At 38.2% G+C, this 21,488-nt stretch overlaps 2 protein-coding genes across 2 annotated transcripts; both read left to right on the top strand.

Annotated features, from left to right (window-relative positions):
- The first annotated feature begins 636 nt into the window (after positions 1-636).
- Positions 637-9,451, top strand: ctsc (cathepsin C). The gene is made up of 8 exons (XM_027998963.1): positions 637-988; positions 1,246-1,391; positions 3,110-3,264; positions 3,994-4,149; positions 4,319-4,437; positions 7,081-7,212; positions 7,797-8,029; positions 8,298-9,451. Exons 1-8 carry the CDS (start codon positions 829-831, stop codon positions 8,562-8,564), a joined length of 1,368 nt encoding a protein of 455 aa, XP_027854764.1. The 5' UTR covers positions 637-828; the 3' UTR covers positions 8,565-9,451.
- A 1,211-nt stretch (positions 9,452-10,662) lies between these two features.
- rab38a (RAB38a, member RAS oncogene family) lies at positions 10,663-19,551 on the top strand. The gene is made up of 3 exons (XM_027999718.1): positions 10,663-11,315; positions 14,207-14,487; positions 18,414-19,551. The coding sequence occupies exons 1-3, from the start codon at positions 11,114-11,116 to the stop codon at positions 18,567-18,569; spliced, it is 639 nt and encodes a 212-aa protein (XP_027855519.1). The 5' UTR covers positions 10,663-11,113; the 3' UTR covers positions 18,570-19,551.
- The last annotated feature ends 1,937 nt before the right edge of the window (positions 19,552-21,488 follow it).

Consider the following 21,488-nt stretch of genomic DNA (forward strand, 5'->3'; position numbering starts at 1 on the left):
CATTGGAATAAAAAATAATAGACAATAGAAAATATTAAGAAAAGTCTTTTAGAAAAGAGGCTTTTCGTTAAAATGTAGACCTTGAACAATCTAAATAATAGTGTTATATAACTGAAATGATTAAGTGCATAATTTAAAGGCTGTTGCTGAATCTCTGTTATTCTTGGCGATACAGAACAAGAGTGTGTTCAGCGCTAAATCACTGCTTGTAAATGATTGATCAATTTGTGTCTGTAATTGAGGTCACACATTGATTACCTTTGATTTTACGTCACAATACCTTTTCTGTTTAACTCCTCAATCAGCATCAGTGGTCATGTGACTACATAAAACCACACTGGACAAAGCGAAACTAAAAAGGGGAAGAAGAAACAAAGAACACACTGCAACAAGAGGATTGCCGCCGTGCACGTCAATTTTTGTAGAAAATGTGATTTATTTCGTTTTATTGCTTCTTGTTTGTCATAAGTGTGTGATGTCTTGCACTCACGAGGTTATTATTGAGTTTACACAGAGTTTACTTAGGCTCTTTATCAATGAATTATCTATAAAATACTAAATAAAAGTCATCATTTTGGGTTTCACATAGCATCTGGGATACACAGGAAGCCGTTTGCCGCGCATGCGTATTGTGACGCAAGCTGTGGCGAACCATCTTGACGGAACAAGTTAAATTGAGGGTAAACTTTGAGTTTCCGCCACTTACTGCCCGTTAAAAGGGCAGAATAGCAGGACAGGTGCCTGACAGTCAGGGTGAACGCTGTTGTCTTTACACCGGGGTGGGTTCTCCAGTGTTTGTCTGTGCAGGTAAGCTAGCAGTGAGTGAATATGAGGTTCAGCGCTGTTCTCGTGTGTGTGTTCCTGCTTTGGGTTGAGGGGTCATTGGGGGACACACCAGCTAACTGCACCTATGAAGACCTGCTGGGGACATGGGTGTTCCAGGTGTCCAAAGGGGGACACGACAAGACCGTCAACTGCTCTGTTGAAGGTAAGAAGCTAAGAAGGAAATAGCAGCTAATTCATTTTGACATCATGTGACACATTGAGGCCTTTTTCAGATAAAGAAAGCTGACAGCTTACATCATTATAAGTTTCACTCAGTGTTACATTTCTTTGCTTATAATTGTTATGTCTCAGAAATAACATAGGAAATGAAATATAAAAACTACATTAGGCGTTCTGATAGTTGAGAGGTTACATAGACTGTTATGAAGTCATGTGATTTCATGTTAGTTTTCTCTTCAGCCACAGGTGGGAGCACAGTGACTGTGACCCTGGAGAAACTGTCTGTAGCCACAGATGAGCTGGGAACCACAGGCTTCTTCACCCTCATCTACAACCAGGGCTTTGAGGTGGTGCTCGGTGGCTACAAATGGTTTGCCTTTTTCAAGGTAACAGTAAAACAAATTCAGGTTTTTTTAGCTCTAATTATACTCCAAAACACATCTAATATTGCATGTGTTGCTCTGCTGATTCACTCATAGTAAAATCTGTCATTTGACTATGAGTTAAGTGGAAATGTGGTGGGTTTGCTGTTTTTTTTTTTTTTTTAAACTGTGCTTTCACCCTTTCTCATTTCCTCTGATTGTATGTAAAGATTGGTGGACGAAGTTCAAAGCAGCAAAGTTAAAGTTAAGCCCCTGGTCATGTGCTATTTTCTTGTCACTCACATGACAACGAGCTGAGGGAAGTTTCCCAGCCATTTTATTTTCCCTCCTCTGATTTAACTTCCTCATTATCTGTTAAGATGTATGACTTGCAAGGTTTTATTGTATCATACTGTCTTCTGGAACCTGTGATTCAATAAATACCTGATTTGTTTTTTTTTTATTGAAATCGCCAAAAGTGCCAGTAACAAATATACAGTACATACATGCATTCTTGTCATAGACATGATTGTGGATTTTTAATTAATTATGAGTCATTCTTTTTGGGTTAAATGCATATGCAACAAACAACTTCAATGACTATTTAAATCCATGTTTAAATGCACAAAATTTACTGTGCAATTTATCTTATCCAGATAAGGTCACACTTTTTATACATTTTCAAACATGTACATACAATACTTTCACAAATATTTGTCACCATCATCATGGTGGATTTGGAGACACAACAGAGCTCTTTTAAATTTAGTGGGTCCAGTCATGTACTTGACTTTTAGCGTAGTCCAGAAAGTTTCTGAAGACTTGAGGTTGGTAGCTACCCTAAAGGTTTAATGTTATCCTGCTTTATGAGTTCTTAACCCAGTTTGATGTGTTTTCTTCTTATTTAGTGTTCTTATAAATTTTATGGTACACTACCGTTGGCAACTAACTGTAGCCGCAGCATGATGCTGCTTCTACCATTCCAGAGAGTTTTAATGTTCTTTGCTTTCTTATCATTGCGACCAAATAGCTTAATCTTTGGCTTTTCTGACCATAAAATCGTTTTGAATGTCGTATCTAATTTCCTTTCATCTGAGGTAAATGTTTATGACAGATGAGAAAAGCATTGAAACTGTCCTAAAGGCAGGTTGATCCCAAACACATAAACTGGTTTTGAAGTAGACAAATCAAGCTAATAAAGCTGCAAGAATTACCCTAGAAAATGAAAATATATAGATCTTGTTTAAAAGTAGGGTTTGTAGCAGCAAACCATCCAATTTAAAGTCAGACAATTATGATAAGAAGGGTGGCCAAATATTGAGACATAATGTTTGGACCTTGCTGATGTTGACAAAAATACTTTTTTTGTGAACAACTTTCAAAGGAACACTTATCTAAAGATTAGTTGGGGAGTATATATATTTGTATGCTAAGATGCATGATTTAGCGATTATACAAAATCTTTAATAAAGTCAAAGTTTTGAACCACGTTATCTATAAAATTATTTTAAGAAGTTTGCTGTGTCAAACCATCTGAAGAACTCTTCAAATGCTTCACAGAAAGCCCAACTTTTGAATATATGTGAAGTTGTTACTGGCACTGAGTTTGCGTATAAAGAACACTATTTAAAAAAGTTACTGTAAATAATTTACCTTTTAAAAGTGTTATTTTTGCAGAGAAGTACAGTGTGTGTTTGTGTGTATAAGACTAGAAGCCATAATTTGTCTGCTGACTCTTGCAGTACACCCAGGAAGGCTCCAAGGTGACCAGCTACTGTGACCAAACCCTGCCAGGATGGGTCCACGATGTGCTGGGGCGCAACTGGGCCTGTTTTGTGGGCAAGAGGGTGAAGCCTGTGCCGCCCAGAGCAGATTCCAAGCCAGTCTTCAGCAGCGGGTACCTAAATTATGACCAGTTGGGAGTATTTTGGCAAAGTAAAAATGCTAGGAATTTGAACTGGTAATCATAACTTGCGAGGGATCCAGTGGAATACAAGAAGAGCTAATGTGCAATTCTTACATTTCTGCGTCATATTAGATTTTTTTCTTCCTCAATAGTTCCCCTCATGTGTGTGAGGAAACCTTATCTAACTATCTGACTTTTGCTATGAAAGCCTGAGCATGCAGTTTCTGGTCACATGAAACTGCTTTCTGTGATAACATGATTCAAGGCAAGAGTTTTGTTTGCAGAAAGTTTAGTAAATGTCTCCACTGTTTTGTACCTCTAACTGAAATTTTTCTTTCTATCTTTTCCTCACATGCATTCTCAATTGCGCACAGAATGACGCTTGAAATTCTTTATTTCTGGTAATTTAGATGATTGTCAGCTTATAGCTAGTAAAGAAACAATATGGTAGGGATTAGAGTATTACAAGATATCAATAAAAACACTTACTACAGAAATGTGGGCTTAATGAAAATGATGTTGGATATCTGCTTGTATTTTAATATGAGAGACAAGCCTAATTGGATCCTATATGCTGTGTTTTTTTAATTTAATTGTAGATTTTATGTTAGCACTGTACACAAACCTGAAATGTCCAGTATGTCCTTAAAGTGGATGCTTTTTCTTAGTTTGTTTCCTTGGATAAAATCTGCATCAGCTCTTTCATTACTCTTTCCCCAGACTGCTCCCGAAGCCGTATAAAAACAACTGGGACTTCATTGATTTAATCAACACCGTTCAGAGCTCCTGGAAGGCTGTGGCGTATCCTGAGCATGAGATGTACACTTTGCAAGAACTGCATTACAGAGCAGGTGGCCCTGCCTCTCGTATCCCTGTGTGAGTGCTTCATTTCATCCTTTTTGCATGATAGGCAGTGTATAAATCTGATTTCCTGCTAAATAACATCAATTTATGATGATCTTTATTGATTGAATTGCCGTTTGCTTGCCACAGATGTGTGGCGCAGGTTTTCCCCTTTAAAACTGCCTCTTGATGTATTCTTCAGACGCGTTCGGCCTGCTCCTGTGGAAGCTGGTTTAGCCAAGATGGCGGCAGCCCTCCCCGAACATTGGGACTGGAGAAACGTTGATGGCGTCAGCTTTGTTAGCCCTGTGAGAAATCAAGGTGACCTTTCATTACAATCGTATAATAATTTTGACAAGGTGTTCTTTTGATCAATTCATTTCCTTTTAAAAATTTGATAAATCTTTTTAACTTTTTGAAGCTAGTCTAAGTGAGAAACTCAAGTCTTATTGTTTTAATTCAAAGGAACTGAATATTTCAAGCACTAATATTAGAATGGCCTGAAGGATCGGATGCAGGTTTACGTTTGACAGCTGCCAGTAATCATTTCCACTCGGAAACTATTTCACCACTCGCTTTGCCTCCTTTCCTCTTTGCCCTTCTGGGTCTGCTTGCTGCTCTCTTCCTGTTTTCTGCACACTGTTGTGAGTGAGTGGAGAGATTACAGTAGCGGAGTGCTTCGAGTATCTGAGAGAGCCTCTATAGGGTGGGGTTTAAGCATCTAGAGAAATCCAAAGTGCTTCAATGGAATAGCCCTTCAATGTACTGTGGAGGGCTACGGAGCTTATTTTATTTTTATTGCATGGGTCGAGTCCAGTTTTTCACAAAACGTTTGACGTATCTACGTACCAAATGTGATCTACATTTCTTGCATTTCAGTTATTTGAACAAATTACATGAAACATTTATTTCCTGCTTTGCTGTGTCTTTTAAATGAGCGGATACTTCTGCTAAGTGTTTCCAGCTGGAGAAGAGAAATTACTTGTGGCAGCAGGGTTGCTAAAAAGAGGCTTCTGCAATGTCCTCCTGAGGACTTTACACTGCCCAGTGATAACTCACTTGGTGAAAACAGTTGCTCATGCTGATCAAAGTATTGACTAAATTCTCTTTCCTTCTGTTCCCCGTATCATTTAAGTAAGATAGGGGGATTTCAGATATGAGGCATTTACATCAACATAAAAACATTGAACATTAACAGTTGGAGAAGAAGCGTTTTACCTTGTAAATGTATCTATAATGAGATGGATGAGAAATGTCCCTGCATAATCGAGCTTGAAATTTGTTGTCTCCCTGCTGTTCTGTTTTGGTAGAGCATTCTTCTTCTTCTTTTTCTTGTTGGCTATTGTGAGCTGTGCTTGAAAATCTAAGGTCTGGAAATCCCTCCCTTTACTCAACTCCTGACAGCTCTTCACCTCGGGGTTAACTTGCTTTGTAAATAATTTATCTTTACAATGATCTGGATTTGAAGGGCAACTGTTTAGAACGTTCCAGGAATTTCATCACTTGCAGAATCTCTTTGTTGTACAAAGCATCATAAAAAAACAGCCACACAGATGTCGAAGTGTGTGATCTATAGGCTGTGCCTGTGTGCATCACTGGAAGATAGCTCTCTTTGAAAATCTCCTCTGCCTGAGGAAATAAAATTCTGAATGTGACACTTGTCAAAGAGGTAAAAGAACACAGAGGAATCTGTGACCAACTCCGAATCAATCACATCAGTTTGAGCAGCAATCAGGAGGAATATAAAACAGTCTTATGATGAGCACGTCCTGCTGATAACAGATTAGAGACACATGGATGTGTTTCCTGTAATGTGACGGCTCTGGACTAAAAGACACTATTGACATATTGAAAGAACCAAACATATTTGTGATTTTTATCGAATCAAAATTTTATCATGTTCTATGAACCCTCTGTAACGCTCTGTCTTATGGGTTAAATGGATTTTATTTTGTTCTTGCTACGAGTCTTCTCATAAACTGCAGAACTTTGTGAAACTATGGATCAAAACGAAAGTCTGTTTTACCTTATTGCTACTAATAAGCTGAAGACTTTAGTCCCAAATATACTCTCCACTGTCTCACCCTGAATGATTACTGCAATTAAATAGTCCTGCACATCCCTGTGGCCTCTGCTCCTTAGCTAATTTGTTCCTTTAGATCGTTTTATTAGCAACCTAATGCCTGACTCATGTATACATCCATCCATCCATCCATTTTCTGTTCACCCTTGTCCCTAATGGGGTCGGGAGGGTTGCTGGTGCCTATCTCCAGCTACGTTCCAGGCGAGAGGCGGGGTACACCCCGGACAGGTCGCCAGTCTGTCGCAGGGCAACACAGAGACATACAGGACAAACAACCATTCACACACACACTCACACCCAGGGAGAATTTAGAGAAACCAATTGACCTGACAGTCATGTTTTTGGACTGTGGGAGGAAGCCGGAGTACCCGGAGAGAACCCACGCATGCACAGGGAGAACATGCAAACTCCATGCAGAAAGACCCCGGCCGGGAATCGAACCCAGGACCTTCTTGCTGCAAGGCAACAGTGCTACCAACTGCGCCACTGTGCAGCCCCTCATGTATACAAACTTTGTTTAATCTGTTCTCTGTGACTGCCTCATTCTATTGGTATGCATACATTGTCACGGTCAGATAAGTGTGCTGTGGCAAGAGTATTAAAAAACATTTAGCGCTGAATTTAGTCCAGAAAACACTTTATTATTGTAGCTGCCCCAACGAGACCATTCTGTTATATGGAAATATCCAGCTTAAAGTCACTTTGCACTGACCTGCTAGGCACAGGTCAGTGGCGGCTGGGGACAGAATATTATATATATTATATGTTGTTAACTTTTGCATGTAGTGGGGAGAAAGCATCTTTTAAAAAGCTGTCTTTTCACTGTGCCATGTTGTTATTTCTCATAGCAGTGTTTTCTCTCCATCTTTGTTGTGTTTTAGCATCCTGCGGCAGCTGCTACTCCTTTGCCACCATGGGAATGCTGGAAGCTCGAGTTCGGATCCTCACCAACAACAGCGATAGCCCTGTCCTCAGTCCTCAACAAGTGGTCTCCTGCTCTGAATACTCTCAAGGTAAACTAATGCTCTAAAACAGTAGTCCCCTACCTTTTTATTACCGCGGACCAGTCAAGACTTGGCAATTTTGTTGCGGGATGTGAGGGGGGACGTCAGATAATGCTTCTGCATGTTGGTGTTCCCGCTAAAGCGTTTTGTTTTTTTTCCCCCAATTTTCCCTTTACGATAATCTTGCAAAGTCCTGCAGTGTGTGGTGTGTTGAATATGCACGATCTAAAATCGCGAAGAAACTCTCCAAAGACATCTGATCTGTTTCTTACTCTTTTTGCTGCTTGTGGGCTCAATATTGGCGTGCAAGACGTAACTGAGAGAATCCGGTGAAAGGATTTTCAAAATAAAAGATTATCCAAACTCAAATACATACCAATTGGTCCACGGACCGGTACCAGTCCGCGGCCCGGGGGCCCACTGCTCTAAAAGATATTATTTCTAATACAAATTAAAGCATTTTCTGCTAAAGCCGATGTAGTTTATTTTCTGTTTGTAGAATAATATTTGCAGTCTATTGTGAGATAAACAAACATATAAATAATGTTTTATTTACGGTACTTAAAGATTTCTACTTTTTTCACCTTTGTAAGGTTGCGATGGGGGCTTCCCTTACCTGATTGGGAAATACGTACAGGATTTCGGCATTGTGGATGAGTCTTGCTTTCCGTACACTGCAAAGGATACGCCATGTGGCGTGCCTGCAAACTGCGGCAAAATGTACACCGCAGAGTATGGATATGTAGGCGGATTCTACGGTGGCTGCAGTGAGACGGCCATGATGTTGGAACTGGTCAGCAATGGACCGATGGCTGTTGCTTTGGAGGTACATTAGCTGCTTAATGTCTCTCTGATGTTCATATGCAAATCTTATCTCTGCTAAAAAATGTATTAGATGTGTCTCTGCAAGGTGGAGATCTTCTTATAAATAAACTTTTGAAAGGTCATATATGCCAAAAGTTTTATTTTAAAATATATATTACTGTGGATTGTGGTATAAATCTAAATGAAAAGATAACATTAATTTGTTCAACATACAACAAAACAAAATGGTAGAAAAAGGTGAACTATTATTAATTAGTGTTTGTCTACAGGTGTACCCTGACTTCATGGCCTATAAAGGAGGCATCTACCACCACACAGGCCTTGCAGACTCCATCAATCCCTTCGAGCTGACCAACCACGCAGTGCTGCTGGTGGGCTATGGCCGCTGCCATAAGACCGGACAGAAGTACTGGATTGTCAAGAACAGCTGGGGTGCCCAATGGGGCGAGGAAGGCTACTTCCGAATTCGCCGGGGAAGCGACGAGTGCGCTATTGAGAGCATCGCAGTCGCAGCCAAACCCATCCCCAAAATATAGATGCTTTTAAGTCAAAATCAGAACAAATGAGTGCCTTGATTACAATTCTGAATCCTTTAAATTGAATGTATTTCGTTTCAATCTTGGTTTAAAAATATGGAACTGCAATTGATCACATGGAACGCTGCTGTCTGGCTTCCTCTCGTACTAAAAAGGTTGACCCAGCACATGCATAAAGGCATGAAACTTACTGATTGAAGTTTTAATGGAAACATTTCTTTGCCACTTCCTTTTAGTGTTTTAAATATACTGAAAAGGGTTGGATTGTTCACCAGTTTTCAAAATCTGAAATGTTTACAGAAGTCTAAAATGATAAGATTGGTACCTATGAATAAGTTAAGCTGATGTTGAAACACTCCTGTATAAAAAGATGAAAAATACAACCATTGTATTTGATAACTAATTTGTATCATTTTTAAAAGTTTCTCTACACACTTATCTTTATTCTAAATTTTAATGACATAGATACAGCTGATTTGCATCTTGATGTTGAATGTGTTTTGTTTTATTTTTTATCCAGTGTTCCTCCTTTTCTCCAATTATGTTTGCTGATTTTTATGCTGTTGGTAATTAGCCACCTCCTAAATCCATGCTGTTACTGCCAACACAAACACAAACCAGAATGGATTGATCGTGCTGTAACGGGTTGTAAATTCTACATTGAACATTTAAAAGGGAAATGATTTATCAGTGTGTTTTTTGTCAAGTTGTCCGGTCCAGGGCTTTTTTCTCTGTCTCAGGGAAGCACTGCAGAGAATTGATGTCTTTAGTCCCTGCTTCCAATTTCACATTATTGCTGCCATGTTTCACGATGGATTGCTCCCTCTGGAGCAATCAAAGATAATTTCTCTCAATAAAGGGATGCATCACTTTGCAAAAAAACTAAATGTGTTTATTTTGTCATTTTTTGTATTGATGTGTTTTTTTGTTTTGTTTGTTTGGTTAAAGTAAAATGCTTGACTTTGTTTAGAAATCCTTTTAAGTGATTTGCCACTCGCTTTTTTGCAAGGGCTTTATGTTAATCAGTTTAAGCACAAATTTGGTAAAAGGAAACAAGTAAATAATATTCTGTGATCAGTGCAGTATTTTTTCCTTTTAACACCTTTTCTTTTAGTCGTGCGTGCAAGTAAAATGCAGCTTTGAAGTTCCGATGTGTGTGTTTTTATTATTATTTTTTTTTAAAGGATAAGACAAAGAAAAAAGCCCTATTGCCTATGCATTTTTCACATGCTTTAGTAATCAGTGCAGGCCTTTTCAAGAAGCTAATTTTCATTGAAATGGTGTGGGAGAGTGCTTTTAACAGCAAGATGTCAGAGTTTTACCTGCTTCATCTCATTCAAACTGGGTTGAGTTCACTAATGTTCAGGGATTTTAAGAGATTTTTTAAGAGATATTTCATCGTATATAAACCTGTGCTTGACTGATCAGTATAAACTTGACGTGTTACTTTTTTTTTTCTGTGGGGTTTGGTGATCTCTGTTTTCCTGATGGCCTTGTTTTTGATGCCCTTTCATTGCCAGAATCCTGAAGGGAACTTAATCAGGTGAAATTACAGTTTCATGCTAATGTACTGTAATTAATTAATTATATAGTATGCTTTTGGGTTTTGACTTGTAAAAGGTGATAAAGAAATGCAGTTTACTAACTCCTTGTTTATTTTTTGTTTGTTTTTACATTTTGTCACATTGCAGCCATGACGTTTTGCATAATCTGTTACAAACCAACACAGAGTGGTGCATAATTGGAAACTGGAATAAGAATGATCCTAGTTTTTTACAATTTTGTACAAATTGAAATTTTTGCATCAATGTTCAGATCAAAGCATTTTATGTGTTAGCCCCAAATGCTACAAATTCACATCACACTTTTAAGATTTATTTATTTTTTGAGTATAAAGAAATTTAAACTTTTTATCCCTTTCTTCACATATAATGCACTACCTGTGTTCATATTGGGTGAAGGGGATTCTAGACTTTTCCAAGATTGGGGAGGTCCAGACCCCCGATCCCTCCCCGGGATGTCCGCCTATGATGTATTTTCTGGAATAGATTGTACTTCTAACTAAAACCATCACTATTTTTAAATTTATGGACAAGAAATCTTAAAACCAAGGAAAATATAAAACCAGAATCCTAAAGGTCATGACATCTCAACTGTTTACTTTTGAATTCAATTACGCTCGCTATTTTAACTTGTGTAAAGGCTCTTGGTACTTTTTCCACCCTTGTTGGTGTAGAGATAATCGTTTTTATACACGTTCCTCTAGGAGGATTTGCGTAAATCCCGGTTTTGCGTGTTTCTACTGTAGTAGAAACGGTCACTCCCAGGCAGCAGCAGCAGCGGCCCGTCCTCAGTCACAAGGTCCAGACGTCTGCGCTCCACTTCTCTCCGAGGGGCCAGAGCGTTAACTACCTTACCTCCTCTTCTGATTCTCCACGTTTCTCTCTGTATTCTACCCTGAGTGTTTTATTTTTATTTTTATTTTTCCATATTCCGAGTCCTCTCCATTACGGTGGATTCATGCTGAGCTCTCGCCCTCCTCGGTCGCCATGCAAAACAACCACCATAAGGAGCACCTCTACAAGATTCTCGTTATAGGAGACCTCGGGGTCGGGAAAACCAGCATCATCAAGCGGTATGTTCATCACAACTTCAGCCCCAACTACCGTGCCACCATCGGAGTGGACTTCGCCCTCAAAGTCCTTACCTGGGACCAGGAGACGGTGCGACTGCAGCTGTGGGACATTGCAGGTACCGTGGCAACTTTTACGCACATAGTATATGGAATGGGAGAAACACACAGTGGAGGCAAACAGAAGTCAAACTTATTTTAACGTCTTCTTCGTTTGTCTTAACTTGGCTTTTAATAAACTAACTATTGAAATGTGCGGAAGTATTTAGGTCATATTTTTATCTCTGGAAAAGAAAAGTTGTTAGACAAAATTACGACTAATTACGTTTAAAGCGTGACTTTAATTTTGTCTGTATCTCCACCAGCAATTCAGTGAATCTGCTTTATGGGCACAAAATGAAAAAAAATATATGTTTGAAAATAAAAATGTTTCAGCAGTTAGTTTTAAACTAAGATTCGACTTTTGGATTGTCTTTTTCTTTGGTAAAGGCCCCACATAAAACCAAATGACTCTTAAGTCAATTTCTAAGCATTCATTTGATAAGAAACATTTCATGTCATAAAAAAATATTTTAAGTGATTTTAATGAAGGAGGCTCTTTATTTCAGGTTCATCACATGCCATGTCTTCAGGACAGTGACAGTTGTTAATATGGATGATGTGGCTCATCACCCAGGGCGGCATTCTAATGGAATTAGATACAAGCAGCCAGGAAAATAATAAAAAAAGAGAATTATCAGTCAGCTGCGTTCCAGACGAGTTTTCCATTTTTTATTCTGTTTTTATACATGCTTAGTAAGAAAATATGATATAAAAAACATAGAAAATAAATTTTAAAAAATATTTTGGGAATCGGAACAACCTTAGTTTAAAACAGACATGAAAACTGAAATGTAGAAACTGATCTGACTAAATCATTCTACCAGCAGATTCTTTAAAACGCAGAGTTGTGATTCATGAAGTCTACATATATATGTAGGCAGTGGGAAAACATGATAATTCTTCATCTAAGATCAGCTAGTGCATTGCTACATGTTCATTTATGCCAAAAAGTAAATAATTTATATATATATATAAGCCAGAGTTACATTGCTTGACCACCTTTCTATTGTCTGTGATACTGTGATGTTTTTATTCTTCACCTCTGAGAAATTGTTTCCTTCTTTTTGCCATCACATTTCATAGTTGCTTCACCGTGAAATGGATGCATGTTGATATTTAGACGGCGTTGACTGGTGATGACTGTTCTTACAGCAATGCTGTTCATACATCCTGAAAGAGTTTAGAATATCATCACAGTTTTGTTGCCCGCAGAAATGAGTAATAATTCAGCTTTTTTTTTATTTGCGATTGAACGCCAGTGGGCATGATGACAAACCTGAAGGCTACAACGGTTTCAGTGTCACATGAGTGTCGGCTGAGGTTTAGAAGAATCCTCTGACCTGCTGCTCTCTCCCCTCCTGTGTGCTCTCTCCAGTAAGCGCAAGCAGTCATGTGGCTCAGACTCGTGAGGGAGATTTGAGGCTCAAGATTTCGTGTACAGAGAGCTTTTATTATGAACTGAAAACCTTCTCCTTTAGAGGAAATAGTAAAGTAGTGTGAAGGTTTCCAGAAGTGGGAAAACCTCAATTGTTGTGCATTGTTTCTCCATTCAGTTTTACCATAAAGCATTTCATAATATGCACTGTTCATAAATCTGTTCTTAAAATCATAATTTAAAACTGAAAATTTAGTTGTCACATCAGAAGACTTTGACTTTGTGGGAAAATATTTAGTGGTTGATGATAGACTTAAGTTTCTCCAGTCAGTGGCATAATGAATCACTTGCTGTTTCTGTGTATTTTCCCAGGATAAATAACTTTGACTGTTCTATTTTGGTCGGCCATCTTTCAAAATATTGGGGCTCGCAGGATGGCAGAGCTGGTTTCTCTGGCATGTAAAATAAAATCAGATAAGTTTATGTCTTTCAAGGTGATGTAAATGCATTAAGAATTTGGAGCTTAGCTTTAAAACACAAAGTACAAGTTTTGTTTATCCCACCTAAAATATGTATTTTTTAAAAAGTGCATAAATATTCTCCAAAAATCCTCTAAAATGTTGGCCGTTTTCTTCTTTATACCCCTTTAGAAATAAACCTCCAGATTCTATGCTCAGATGATTATTTTAATTTGAATTGTCCACAAGACATGTTTTGATTTATACTTTAATTACATAATACTTACTATATGGAGCACATAGTTTTCAAAACTGCTTCAGTGAAGTACAACATTTTTAAACTTTAATGTCATTGTTAAACTGTGATTTGTATTTTTCTCATTTTGCATCTCACCTTATCCTTTTATAAATATCACAATAATAACAATTATTATAGCAACTGTATAATATATCTCCCTGAGTCAATTTTTTGTGGTTCCTAAAAAAGATCGTAAGACAATATATTCTCTCTGTATTTAGACAGACACTTGAACTCTTAAGAGAATAATAATATATTAAATTCCTTACTCATTTAAAAAGTGGTTATCACCAGAAAGTGACACCAAGGTCCCCTGTAACTTAAGGTGCAACTTTCTGCTTTGTATCAGCACTACTAAACTTAGCAGTATAGGGAAGTGGTTTGAAGACAACCTGCTTGTCCGATTTGTCCTTGAGCTAAGCTGACATGCTGCCAGCTGTTCTCTAGCTAACACTGTGCTTTTATCCACCTGTTCATGTCAGAAACACCACAGCAGGACTGATCAAAAGAACTACCAATCTTCTTCACCCATTTGAAGCAAGACACCATACTGAGTTAGAAAAGAGCTATGCATGAATTATTGCATGAATTTACCCAACTATTATATGAAAACACTTAGAAGTTTTGTTTACTCTGAAGTTAACTTTTGCCACGCATGTACTAGCCACAGGTACACAGAAGACACAAGATCCCATTTGTCTCCCAGTTATGGTGTTTTAAAACTCTGATCTCATCACTCTTCCCCCTTTTTCTGTGTCTGTGTGTGTATTTTTTCAGGTCAGGAGAGGTTTGGTAACATGACCCGTGTGTATTACCGTGAAGCTATGGGCGCCTTCATCGTCTTTGATGTGACTCGGCCGGCCTCCTTCGAGGCCGTCACCAAATGGAAGGAGGACTTGGATTCCAAGCTCACACTAGCCAATGGGAAAAATGTAGCCACTGTGCTTCTGGCTAACAAATGTGACCAGGGTCAGGAAGTACTGACCAATAATGGAATAAAGATGGACCAGTTCTGCCAGGAAAATGGCTTCGTTGGATGGTTTGAGACCTCTGCTAAGGTGAGAGAAACAGAGACATGTGTACACGCAGAAACATTAAAGGCGGTCTCAGTGGTTACAGCCCCTGTTTCAAGGCCTGTTTTATGAAAATGTCCTTAAGAGGCAGTTGACATCCTTGACTCTGTCTGACCCAGCAATCTTGTGAGGACATCACTAAAACGACACATTCAAAATGGGATGAGCTGAACTTCACAGGCTTAGTCTTCTATTTGTATTTGAATAAATCCTCAGTAATGGTGCAATGCTCCTTTTCCACAGAGACTCCCAGCACACACTACGTCTGTGTTTTTCCAGGTCAGCTGCACTTGCATCAGCTGCTTTGTCTTCCAGAAAGGGTTGTCCACGAATGCAGTTGGAATACATTAGCTCTATTCTCTAGCGGCTACACAAACTGTAAAGCAGTAGATTCACATTTTGTGAGTCAGTCATGCAGAAATTAAGTTTGATTAATGCCATACGAGTACTTTCTACTTTCTGACTGTCCAAAATTTGTCTCATGCAAATACATTTTTAATGCTAAATTATAAGTGATCAAACCTGATATGGAACCTTCGAAATATATGTAATATACTAAAAATGAAAGGCCAATAATCTGATATATAACTTGGAAAAAGGAAAATATTACCTTAGCATGGAAAATAAAGTCCAAGCAAACATTGACAGAAAGTCAGTATAAATATTACCAGTCTATGACCAGTCTGTATGTCTGCAAGTCAATGGTTCTGAAAGAAAAATCTGAACATGTACCGCTGGATCTTATCTGTTTTTATTGGACCTTGTATTCATGGACCATTAATTCATGGACCAAGAATTAATGGTCCATGAATGTAAAGTCTGTGTGAGATCAGAGATGGTCCGTCTCTGAGTGGACCACAGAGATGTTGAACATGGATTGCAGACATGCAATCAGCTGCCCATTGCTCATGATGATCCAAGCAGTGGTGTGTTCAGGGTCAAAATCATGTTCACAGTTCAACGGTCAAATTTTTCTAAGAGAATTCTTACTAATATTCCCATCTCTGGTTTGAATTTTTGCCAACTTCGGACTTTAGTATTTTCATTACAAAAGTATTTACTATGTTTTAAAGGAGCTTGAAATCTAAGCCACTCATTACAGTAACAATGTTTAATTATTACATCGCCATGACAGCACATTTAAATTTGATGATGTGTTCAAGATTACTGTGTTCAAGTCACATTTGCTGTTAGCTACAAGAAGGAGGATCATGGTGGCTCTGGAGGAGCAGCAGAGAACCACAGCTCAGGTGAAATAATCTGCGGTCAACAATATGTGCTAGTTGTGAACTTTATAGGAACATGGCAACAATAGAGTGGCTGTGTTAGCAGAGTCGTGTGGGGGCATAGCAAATATCTGTTAAAGTGCTCTTGTCAGATAAGAGCAAAAGGTTGTGGGGAATGTATGTTCGGACTGAACTGGAGCTATTTTGCAATTGCACAGGCAGTTTTATATATTATACTTGTAAACCTTTTAAAATTATGAATAGTTTTCCATCACAATTAACAATTGTTCAGCATTTGTGCTGATGTATCACATAAAACCCCATTAAATATATTGAGATGTTGGGTTGTCACATAAAAAATTGGCCAAAAAAGTGAATTGATTTATGTCAAATTGTACAACCAGTACAAATAAAAACATTAAAACTTCTTATCAAACAAATTCGTCTTTAACCTAAATCGGGATAACACTACAGTTAGGAGTAATAGCAAGGAGTAGGAGTTCAGTCAAGAGTTTTTTAGCTTCCTTGTTTATTTTGGAAACATTTGTAGCTGAAAGACATAGGCACAATATGATTCAAATTAAAGGCGAGCAGTTGCTGACTGTAAGGTGATATACACATTAACACTCTGTTCACACTCTCACTACGACAGTCTGGAATGTCACAACTGGATGGGAGAGATCAGACTCTCCCTCGTTCCCCCCCCCCCCCCCCCCACACACACACACACAGAGTCAAACACCTGCACTGCTATTCAAGAAGCCTCAGCTCTCCTTATATCAGGGCAAGTTCTGCTCCGAGTCAACACTATCTCTATTTACCTCAAACAATTACTTTTTTTGACGAACTGCATGAAGCACAGCAGATAAAAACATGAGTAAACTTTATGTGAATAAAGTGTGGTGTGTAAGCAGGAAGCTTGATGCCTCACAAGACTTGCAACAGACCAAAATGCTGCAAACCTCTGACTCTTTCCCAGAACAAATCTTGGCTTTGTTTTTGTTGCAAAAAGAAGAATGACTGTGATGTTGTTGGTTTTTCCCCCCCAAATTTAAACTCTGACATGTTGCAACCTGATATATTGTATGTACAGCTGTTACTTAAGTAATAACAGGCCATGGATATTTGACATTTGATAAAGAACACAATCTCCCATAATGCCTTGCTTTATCTGAATGATTATAATAGCTTACACCTGCTTAATTCACTGCTTCAATTACCTTCAAATTTATTAATCAAACATTTTATATTGAAGTGCTCAAATCAATCATTCGGATGGTTTTAAAATAGGTAATATTACATATTAATTACAGTAAATATTTCAGTAATGTAGCACACAAGCATGCAGGAGAGCAAATAAACTAAATTTGGCCGTTTACTTCACTTGTTCTACTTCAGTGGTATTGTTGGGATATTTTAGAGTACAGTGCTGTACACCATGTCCCAAATTATTATGTAAGTGATATTTTCTCAGATTTTCTTAAATGGTCAATGCAAATGATGGTCAGTATAATTTTCAAGTCATGAACTATTACAGTATAAATCTAATTTTACTGAACACAGCTCTGGTTAGGGGGGGCCGAATAGTAGGTTCATGCACCGCAAGCCTCTGGAGGATCCTCCACCTTGAGGTTCCAGAGGCACCAGCAGCTTCAAATATCTGTTTGCTGCTTTGTAAGGGCATTTTAACAGCTGCTCTCTTAATCCAATGAATTTATCTAACAGAAACCTTCCTCATTTTGCCTTTATCTGTACAAACCCATCTTTGTTCTGAATCAGCCACAAATCTCTTCACAGTACGATAACGCTTCAGTTTTTGTTAAATATCAAATGTTTTCATACCTTGTCATACGGCACTACACTGTCTGATGATTTTCTTCAGCAGAGATCCTTTCTCTTTTCCATATTGCTTAAAACCTGTGGCCTGCTTAATAATGTGGAACATCCTTCTGAAGTAGATTTCCTTTAATTGAGCTCACCAGACAAACTAATCAACCCAGCTCTCTGAAATTAATTATAGTGATTCAAAGAGCCCTGACACACAATACCATCTATGAATTTAGTAGCACAACAAAAACTGTAATCTTTATGACACTTAAATCTAATTTGCATAATAATTTGGAACACGGTGTATGGAGTAGGGTAGCATTATCTAACATTGTGTAGGAAATCTCTCTGTATAATGTAGCAGTGTGTTGTACAGCATAGGATAATATAGCATAGCACAGAACAAATGAGTGCATTCCAATATGACAAAAGAGGGGCAAATAATTTTTCAGGGTAATGTAACCTTAAGGAAGCCAGTGTAAACGCACAATTCGGGAAACGTAAAATAACCTTTTCCTTCACATACCTGTTACATCTTATTATTATTATTTTTGCTTCACTTGTTTATTTTTACGGTCACGTGTAAATGGATGAGTTTGCAAACAGATCACTTGCAGCGTATGTGAATGAAAAGGTCAGACACAGATTGTATGTGTATTATTGCTGCTAACTGGCTCTCTGTCAGCCCTCTCATTTAGTCCTGGTCCATTTCATTAGCTCACTTTCTGTAAAGATTCACAATCTGTGAATTGTTCATAGCCTCACGATAACAATTTGTTGTCTCTCTGTAGCCATCACTTTGTAAATCAAGTTGTTGTTTTCCCTTACATCGCTGTCTCTTTTCCACGTTGTTTTCAGGAGAATATCAACATCGATGAGGCAGCAAACTGCTTGGTGAAACACATCATCGCAAATGAAAATGACATGCTGCAATCAGAAGTTCCCGACACAATCACCCCTCAGTTAGAGAAGGATAAAGGCGGGACTTGCTCCTCCTGCTTTCGATCTCAGTAATAATAACGTCCAGCTGTGGGATGTCCCTGTTTTCAGAGTAGTTTCACACAAAGCTATATGCATGTGGACTGTCTTTGCAGGTGGAGGATACTGGTGCCAAATCTTTTCTTGTCTGGATTCCTGTGGGAGTGTGGCGTGGTGACAGTGCCAGTTCTCTCATGAACTGGATCGACTGAAAAAGACAGATAGCTGCAGCTGTGTCCACTTGTCAGAGGCAGGGTCACCCCCTGAGTGTCTTCAAGCGTTGGCACGAACTCTTTGGTTATCATAGTGACACATTTAACAAGCAGATGCCCAGTGAGGTTTCAGCAAATCACAGGATATTTGTTCTAAAGATCTGTGGAGCCAATCATTTCATACAGACCGTGGTGACTCTCTTCTGTTCTCCCTCCCTCCACCCACGTTTTCTCTTCATCTATTTTCCCTATCCATTAAAATGGGGGACAATAATACAATTTTCACCATCTAGCAAAAGCGAAAATACTTCAAAGTACACAAAAGCCAGCGTCCTTACACAGTAATCTTTTCATTTAGTTTATATCTTTTTTTATGTTCCAGCAGAAATGGTGGCACCAGGAATGCCTTGTATAGCATATTAAATGAATGTAACTAAAATGTATTTTCTAACACATCTATTTAATGTTTTCAACAGATAGTCTGCACTTTATTTATAAGTGCACTGATGTTGCACTTTTGTTTGTTTTTCTCACTGAGATATACTTTCAAGCATTATTATAAGGAAATATGTAAAGTTCTGTGTAGTAAAGAGATCTGTGGTACATCAAAAACTATTATCTGTATTTAATTTGATGGTTTTACATAAAATGCCTTTCCCATTGTGAAATGGTTGTAACTTTCTGATGTAAATACTTATGTATATAGTATATACAACAAGCTAAGACAGATGGTAGAATTGAAGATGTATTTGTAGTTGTCAAACTGTTCACACGAAATAAAAGCTTTGCTGGATTTAACTTTTTAATTTGTAATTTCTAATTTATCTCCCAACAGAAACAGAAATCATGCAAATATCATTTGATTCATCACAAAACAATGTTGATATAATAATGTTGCCTACATTTTATTTTAGCTTAACTGTTGTGAAAACCTCTGTAAAGAAAACAAAGCCTTTTAAAAATTGCTATAAGCAGAAATCCAAAAGAAGTTTGTATTCAACCCCTTTACTGTTTGCTCTCAATAAAGTTTTTTGTTTAGTAACGTGTGGCACTAGAAAAGAGAACAAGGCATGAAAATAGCAGTCCCCCTTAGCCCCCCATTTTATTTTTTATGTTAAAGGTTACTTCCAGCGAGAAACTAGTTAGACTCTATTACAATGTGTGAATTTCGCCATCAGAGGGCGCTCAGCACCATATGCAACAGCTGTTGACACTGGCAACCTGAAGAAGTCCGCCATTGCTGAGAAAACAGCTTACAGCAGATATTAGGAGCAGCTACTATAATCGCTGTGCTTTCTGTTCACAGGTAAGCTGAGCCATAAATAATATATATTGATTGTAACGCTAGTAGCCTCTCGTAAGTACCGTCTGGCAGAAAAAAGGTGCTTCAATAGAACCGACCTGCCGAGCAGAGTGTGACGCCGGAGTTAGCAGAAGGCTAAAGTAATGATTCCAGTGGTTAGCGCTGGTGTGGGCTCGGTTTGTCAGCTGTAATAGGGCCGCAAAATATTTTCTACATATGTATTTGAGTTCAGTTAATGAAAGTTATGTTGGAGTAGATTTACAGTGACGTCAGTAGTGAGTACTGTATATCTGTTTATTGTTGTGCCGCTCTTTGCTTATTGTGTTTAGCGGTTGACGCTCTGGCAGGCTGAAGAAGTCCGCCATTGCTGAGAAAACAGCTTACCGCAGATATTAGGAGCAGCTACTATAGCCACTGTGCTTTCTGTTCACAGTTCATACTAAGCAAATATGCTACACCAGAAGTGACCCGGCCCATCATTTCCTGCTGTGTAACAAATGCATTGACAGTCTTTATGCACGTCACTTTTAAAAGCTTATCCCTGGCAAAACCATGGAAGCCCGTTTCTGCCACTCTGTTAAAAAAAAAAATCTCATTATAATGAGATAGTATCTCAAAAATAATGAGATTTTTTTTTTTTTTTTTAAACAGAGTGCCGGAAACTGGCTTCCATAAAAAGCTGTGGTACGTCTCTCAGCTGCTCCTCTGTGAGGGCAGCCAGCAAATGCAGGAAACCGCTTTAGTGTTGCCAAACAAGTCGTCCAGTAGCTTTGCAGAAGAATCCTCGGCTATTTTGAGAGAACGCTACGTGTCTAAAACTTTTACCGTGATGTTTACAAACCGAAAACTATAGCAGGCTGTGTTAATGTTAAATATTATCATTTCTTATCACTAATTTCTGTATGTGACAAGACTGAAGTGGAAGCTTAGAAGTTGTGCTTAGCATAGCATTGGAACAATTTACACGACAAAAACACAAAAATATCACTTCCTTCTTCAGAATATCTGACTCGTTTAAAATGAAAATCTATCGCAGATGTTTGCATTAATCCTTTTATGTGAACTTTATATTCAAGAAAGAATTTGATGTAAATTGTATGTTTTGTGATTCATATCCTTAAACTGTTGTCCACTTGTTTTGACACTGTCCCTTTGTTGATGCTTTTTGGCAGAATCGGTGTGACTTTATCCACAACAACATAGAAGCACAATTTATGCTGTTATGGGAAGATGTCTTACTTGGCCCCACTAAAAGCTCAACAGTTCAGAGTTTCTCATAAATCCTTTATTGTCACTAGCTAAATATCATATTCATTGTTCCAGGTAGGGGAAGCCATGCCTTGCTGCATTTTACAATAAAGTTAAGTTTTATATCCCAACTATCAAAGACAGAAAATAGCTATTAAAACAATTGAAGGCTGTACTGCACTGCAAATGAAC

Source organism: Xiphophorus couchianus, chromosome 18 (assembly GCF_001444195.1).
Source record: "Xiphophorus couchianus chromosome 18, X_couchianus-1.0, whole genome shotgun sequence".
Taxonomy (NCBI): domain Eukaryota; kingdom Metazoa; phylum Chordata; class Actinopteri; order Cyprinodontiformes; family Poeciliidae; genus Xiphophorus; species Xiphophorus couchianus.

Coding starts and splice junctions, on each gene's coding strand:
- ctsc (XM_027998963.1), top strand. CDS start 829: ATGAGGTTCAGCGCTGTTCTCGTGTGTGTGTTCCTGCTTTGGGTTGAG. Junction 989..1,245: donor CGTCAACTGCTCTGTTGAAG/GTAAGAAGCTAA, acceptor TTTTCTCTTCAG/CCACAGGTGGGAGCACAGTG. Junction 3,265..3,993: donor AAGCCAGTCTTCAGCAGCGG/GTACCTAAATTA, acceptor CTCTTTCCCCAG/ACTGCTCCCGAAGCCGTATA.
- rab38a (XM_027999718.1), top strand. CDS start 11,114: ATGCAAAACAACCACCATAAGGAGCACCTCTACAAGATTCTCGTTATA. Junction 11,316..14,206: donor GCAGCTGTGGGACATTGCAG/GTACCGTGGCAA, acceptor GTATTTTTTCAG/GTCAGGAGAGGTTTGGTAAC. Junction 14,488..18,413: donor GGTTTGAGACCTCTGCTAAG/GTGAGAGAAACA, acceptor CGTTGTTTTCAG/GAGAATATCAACATCGATGA.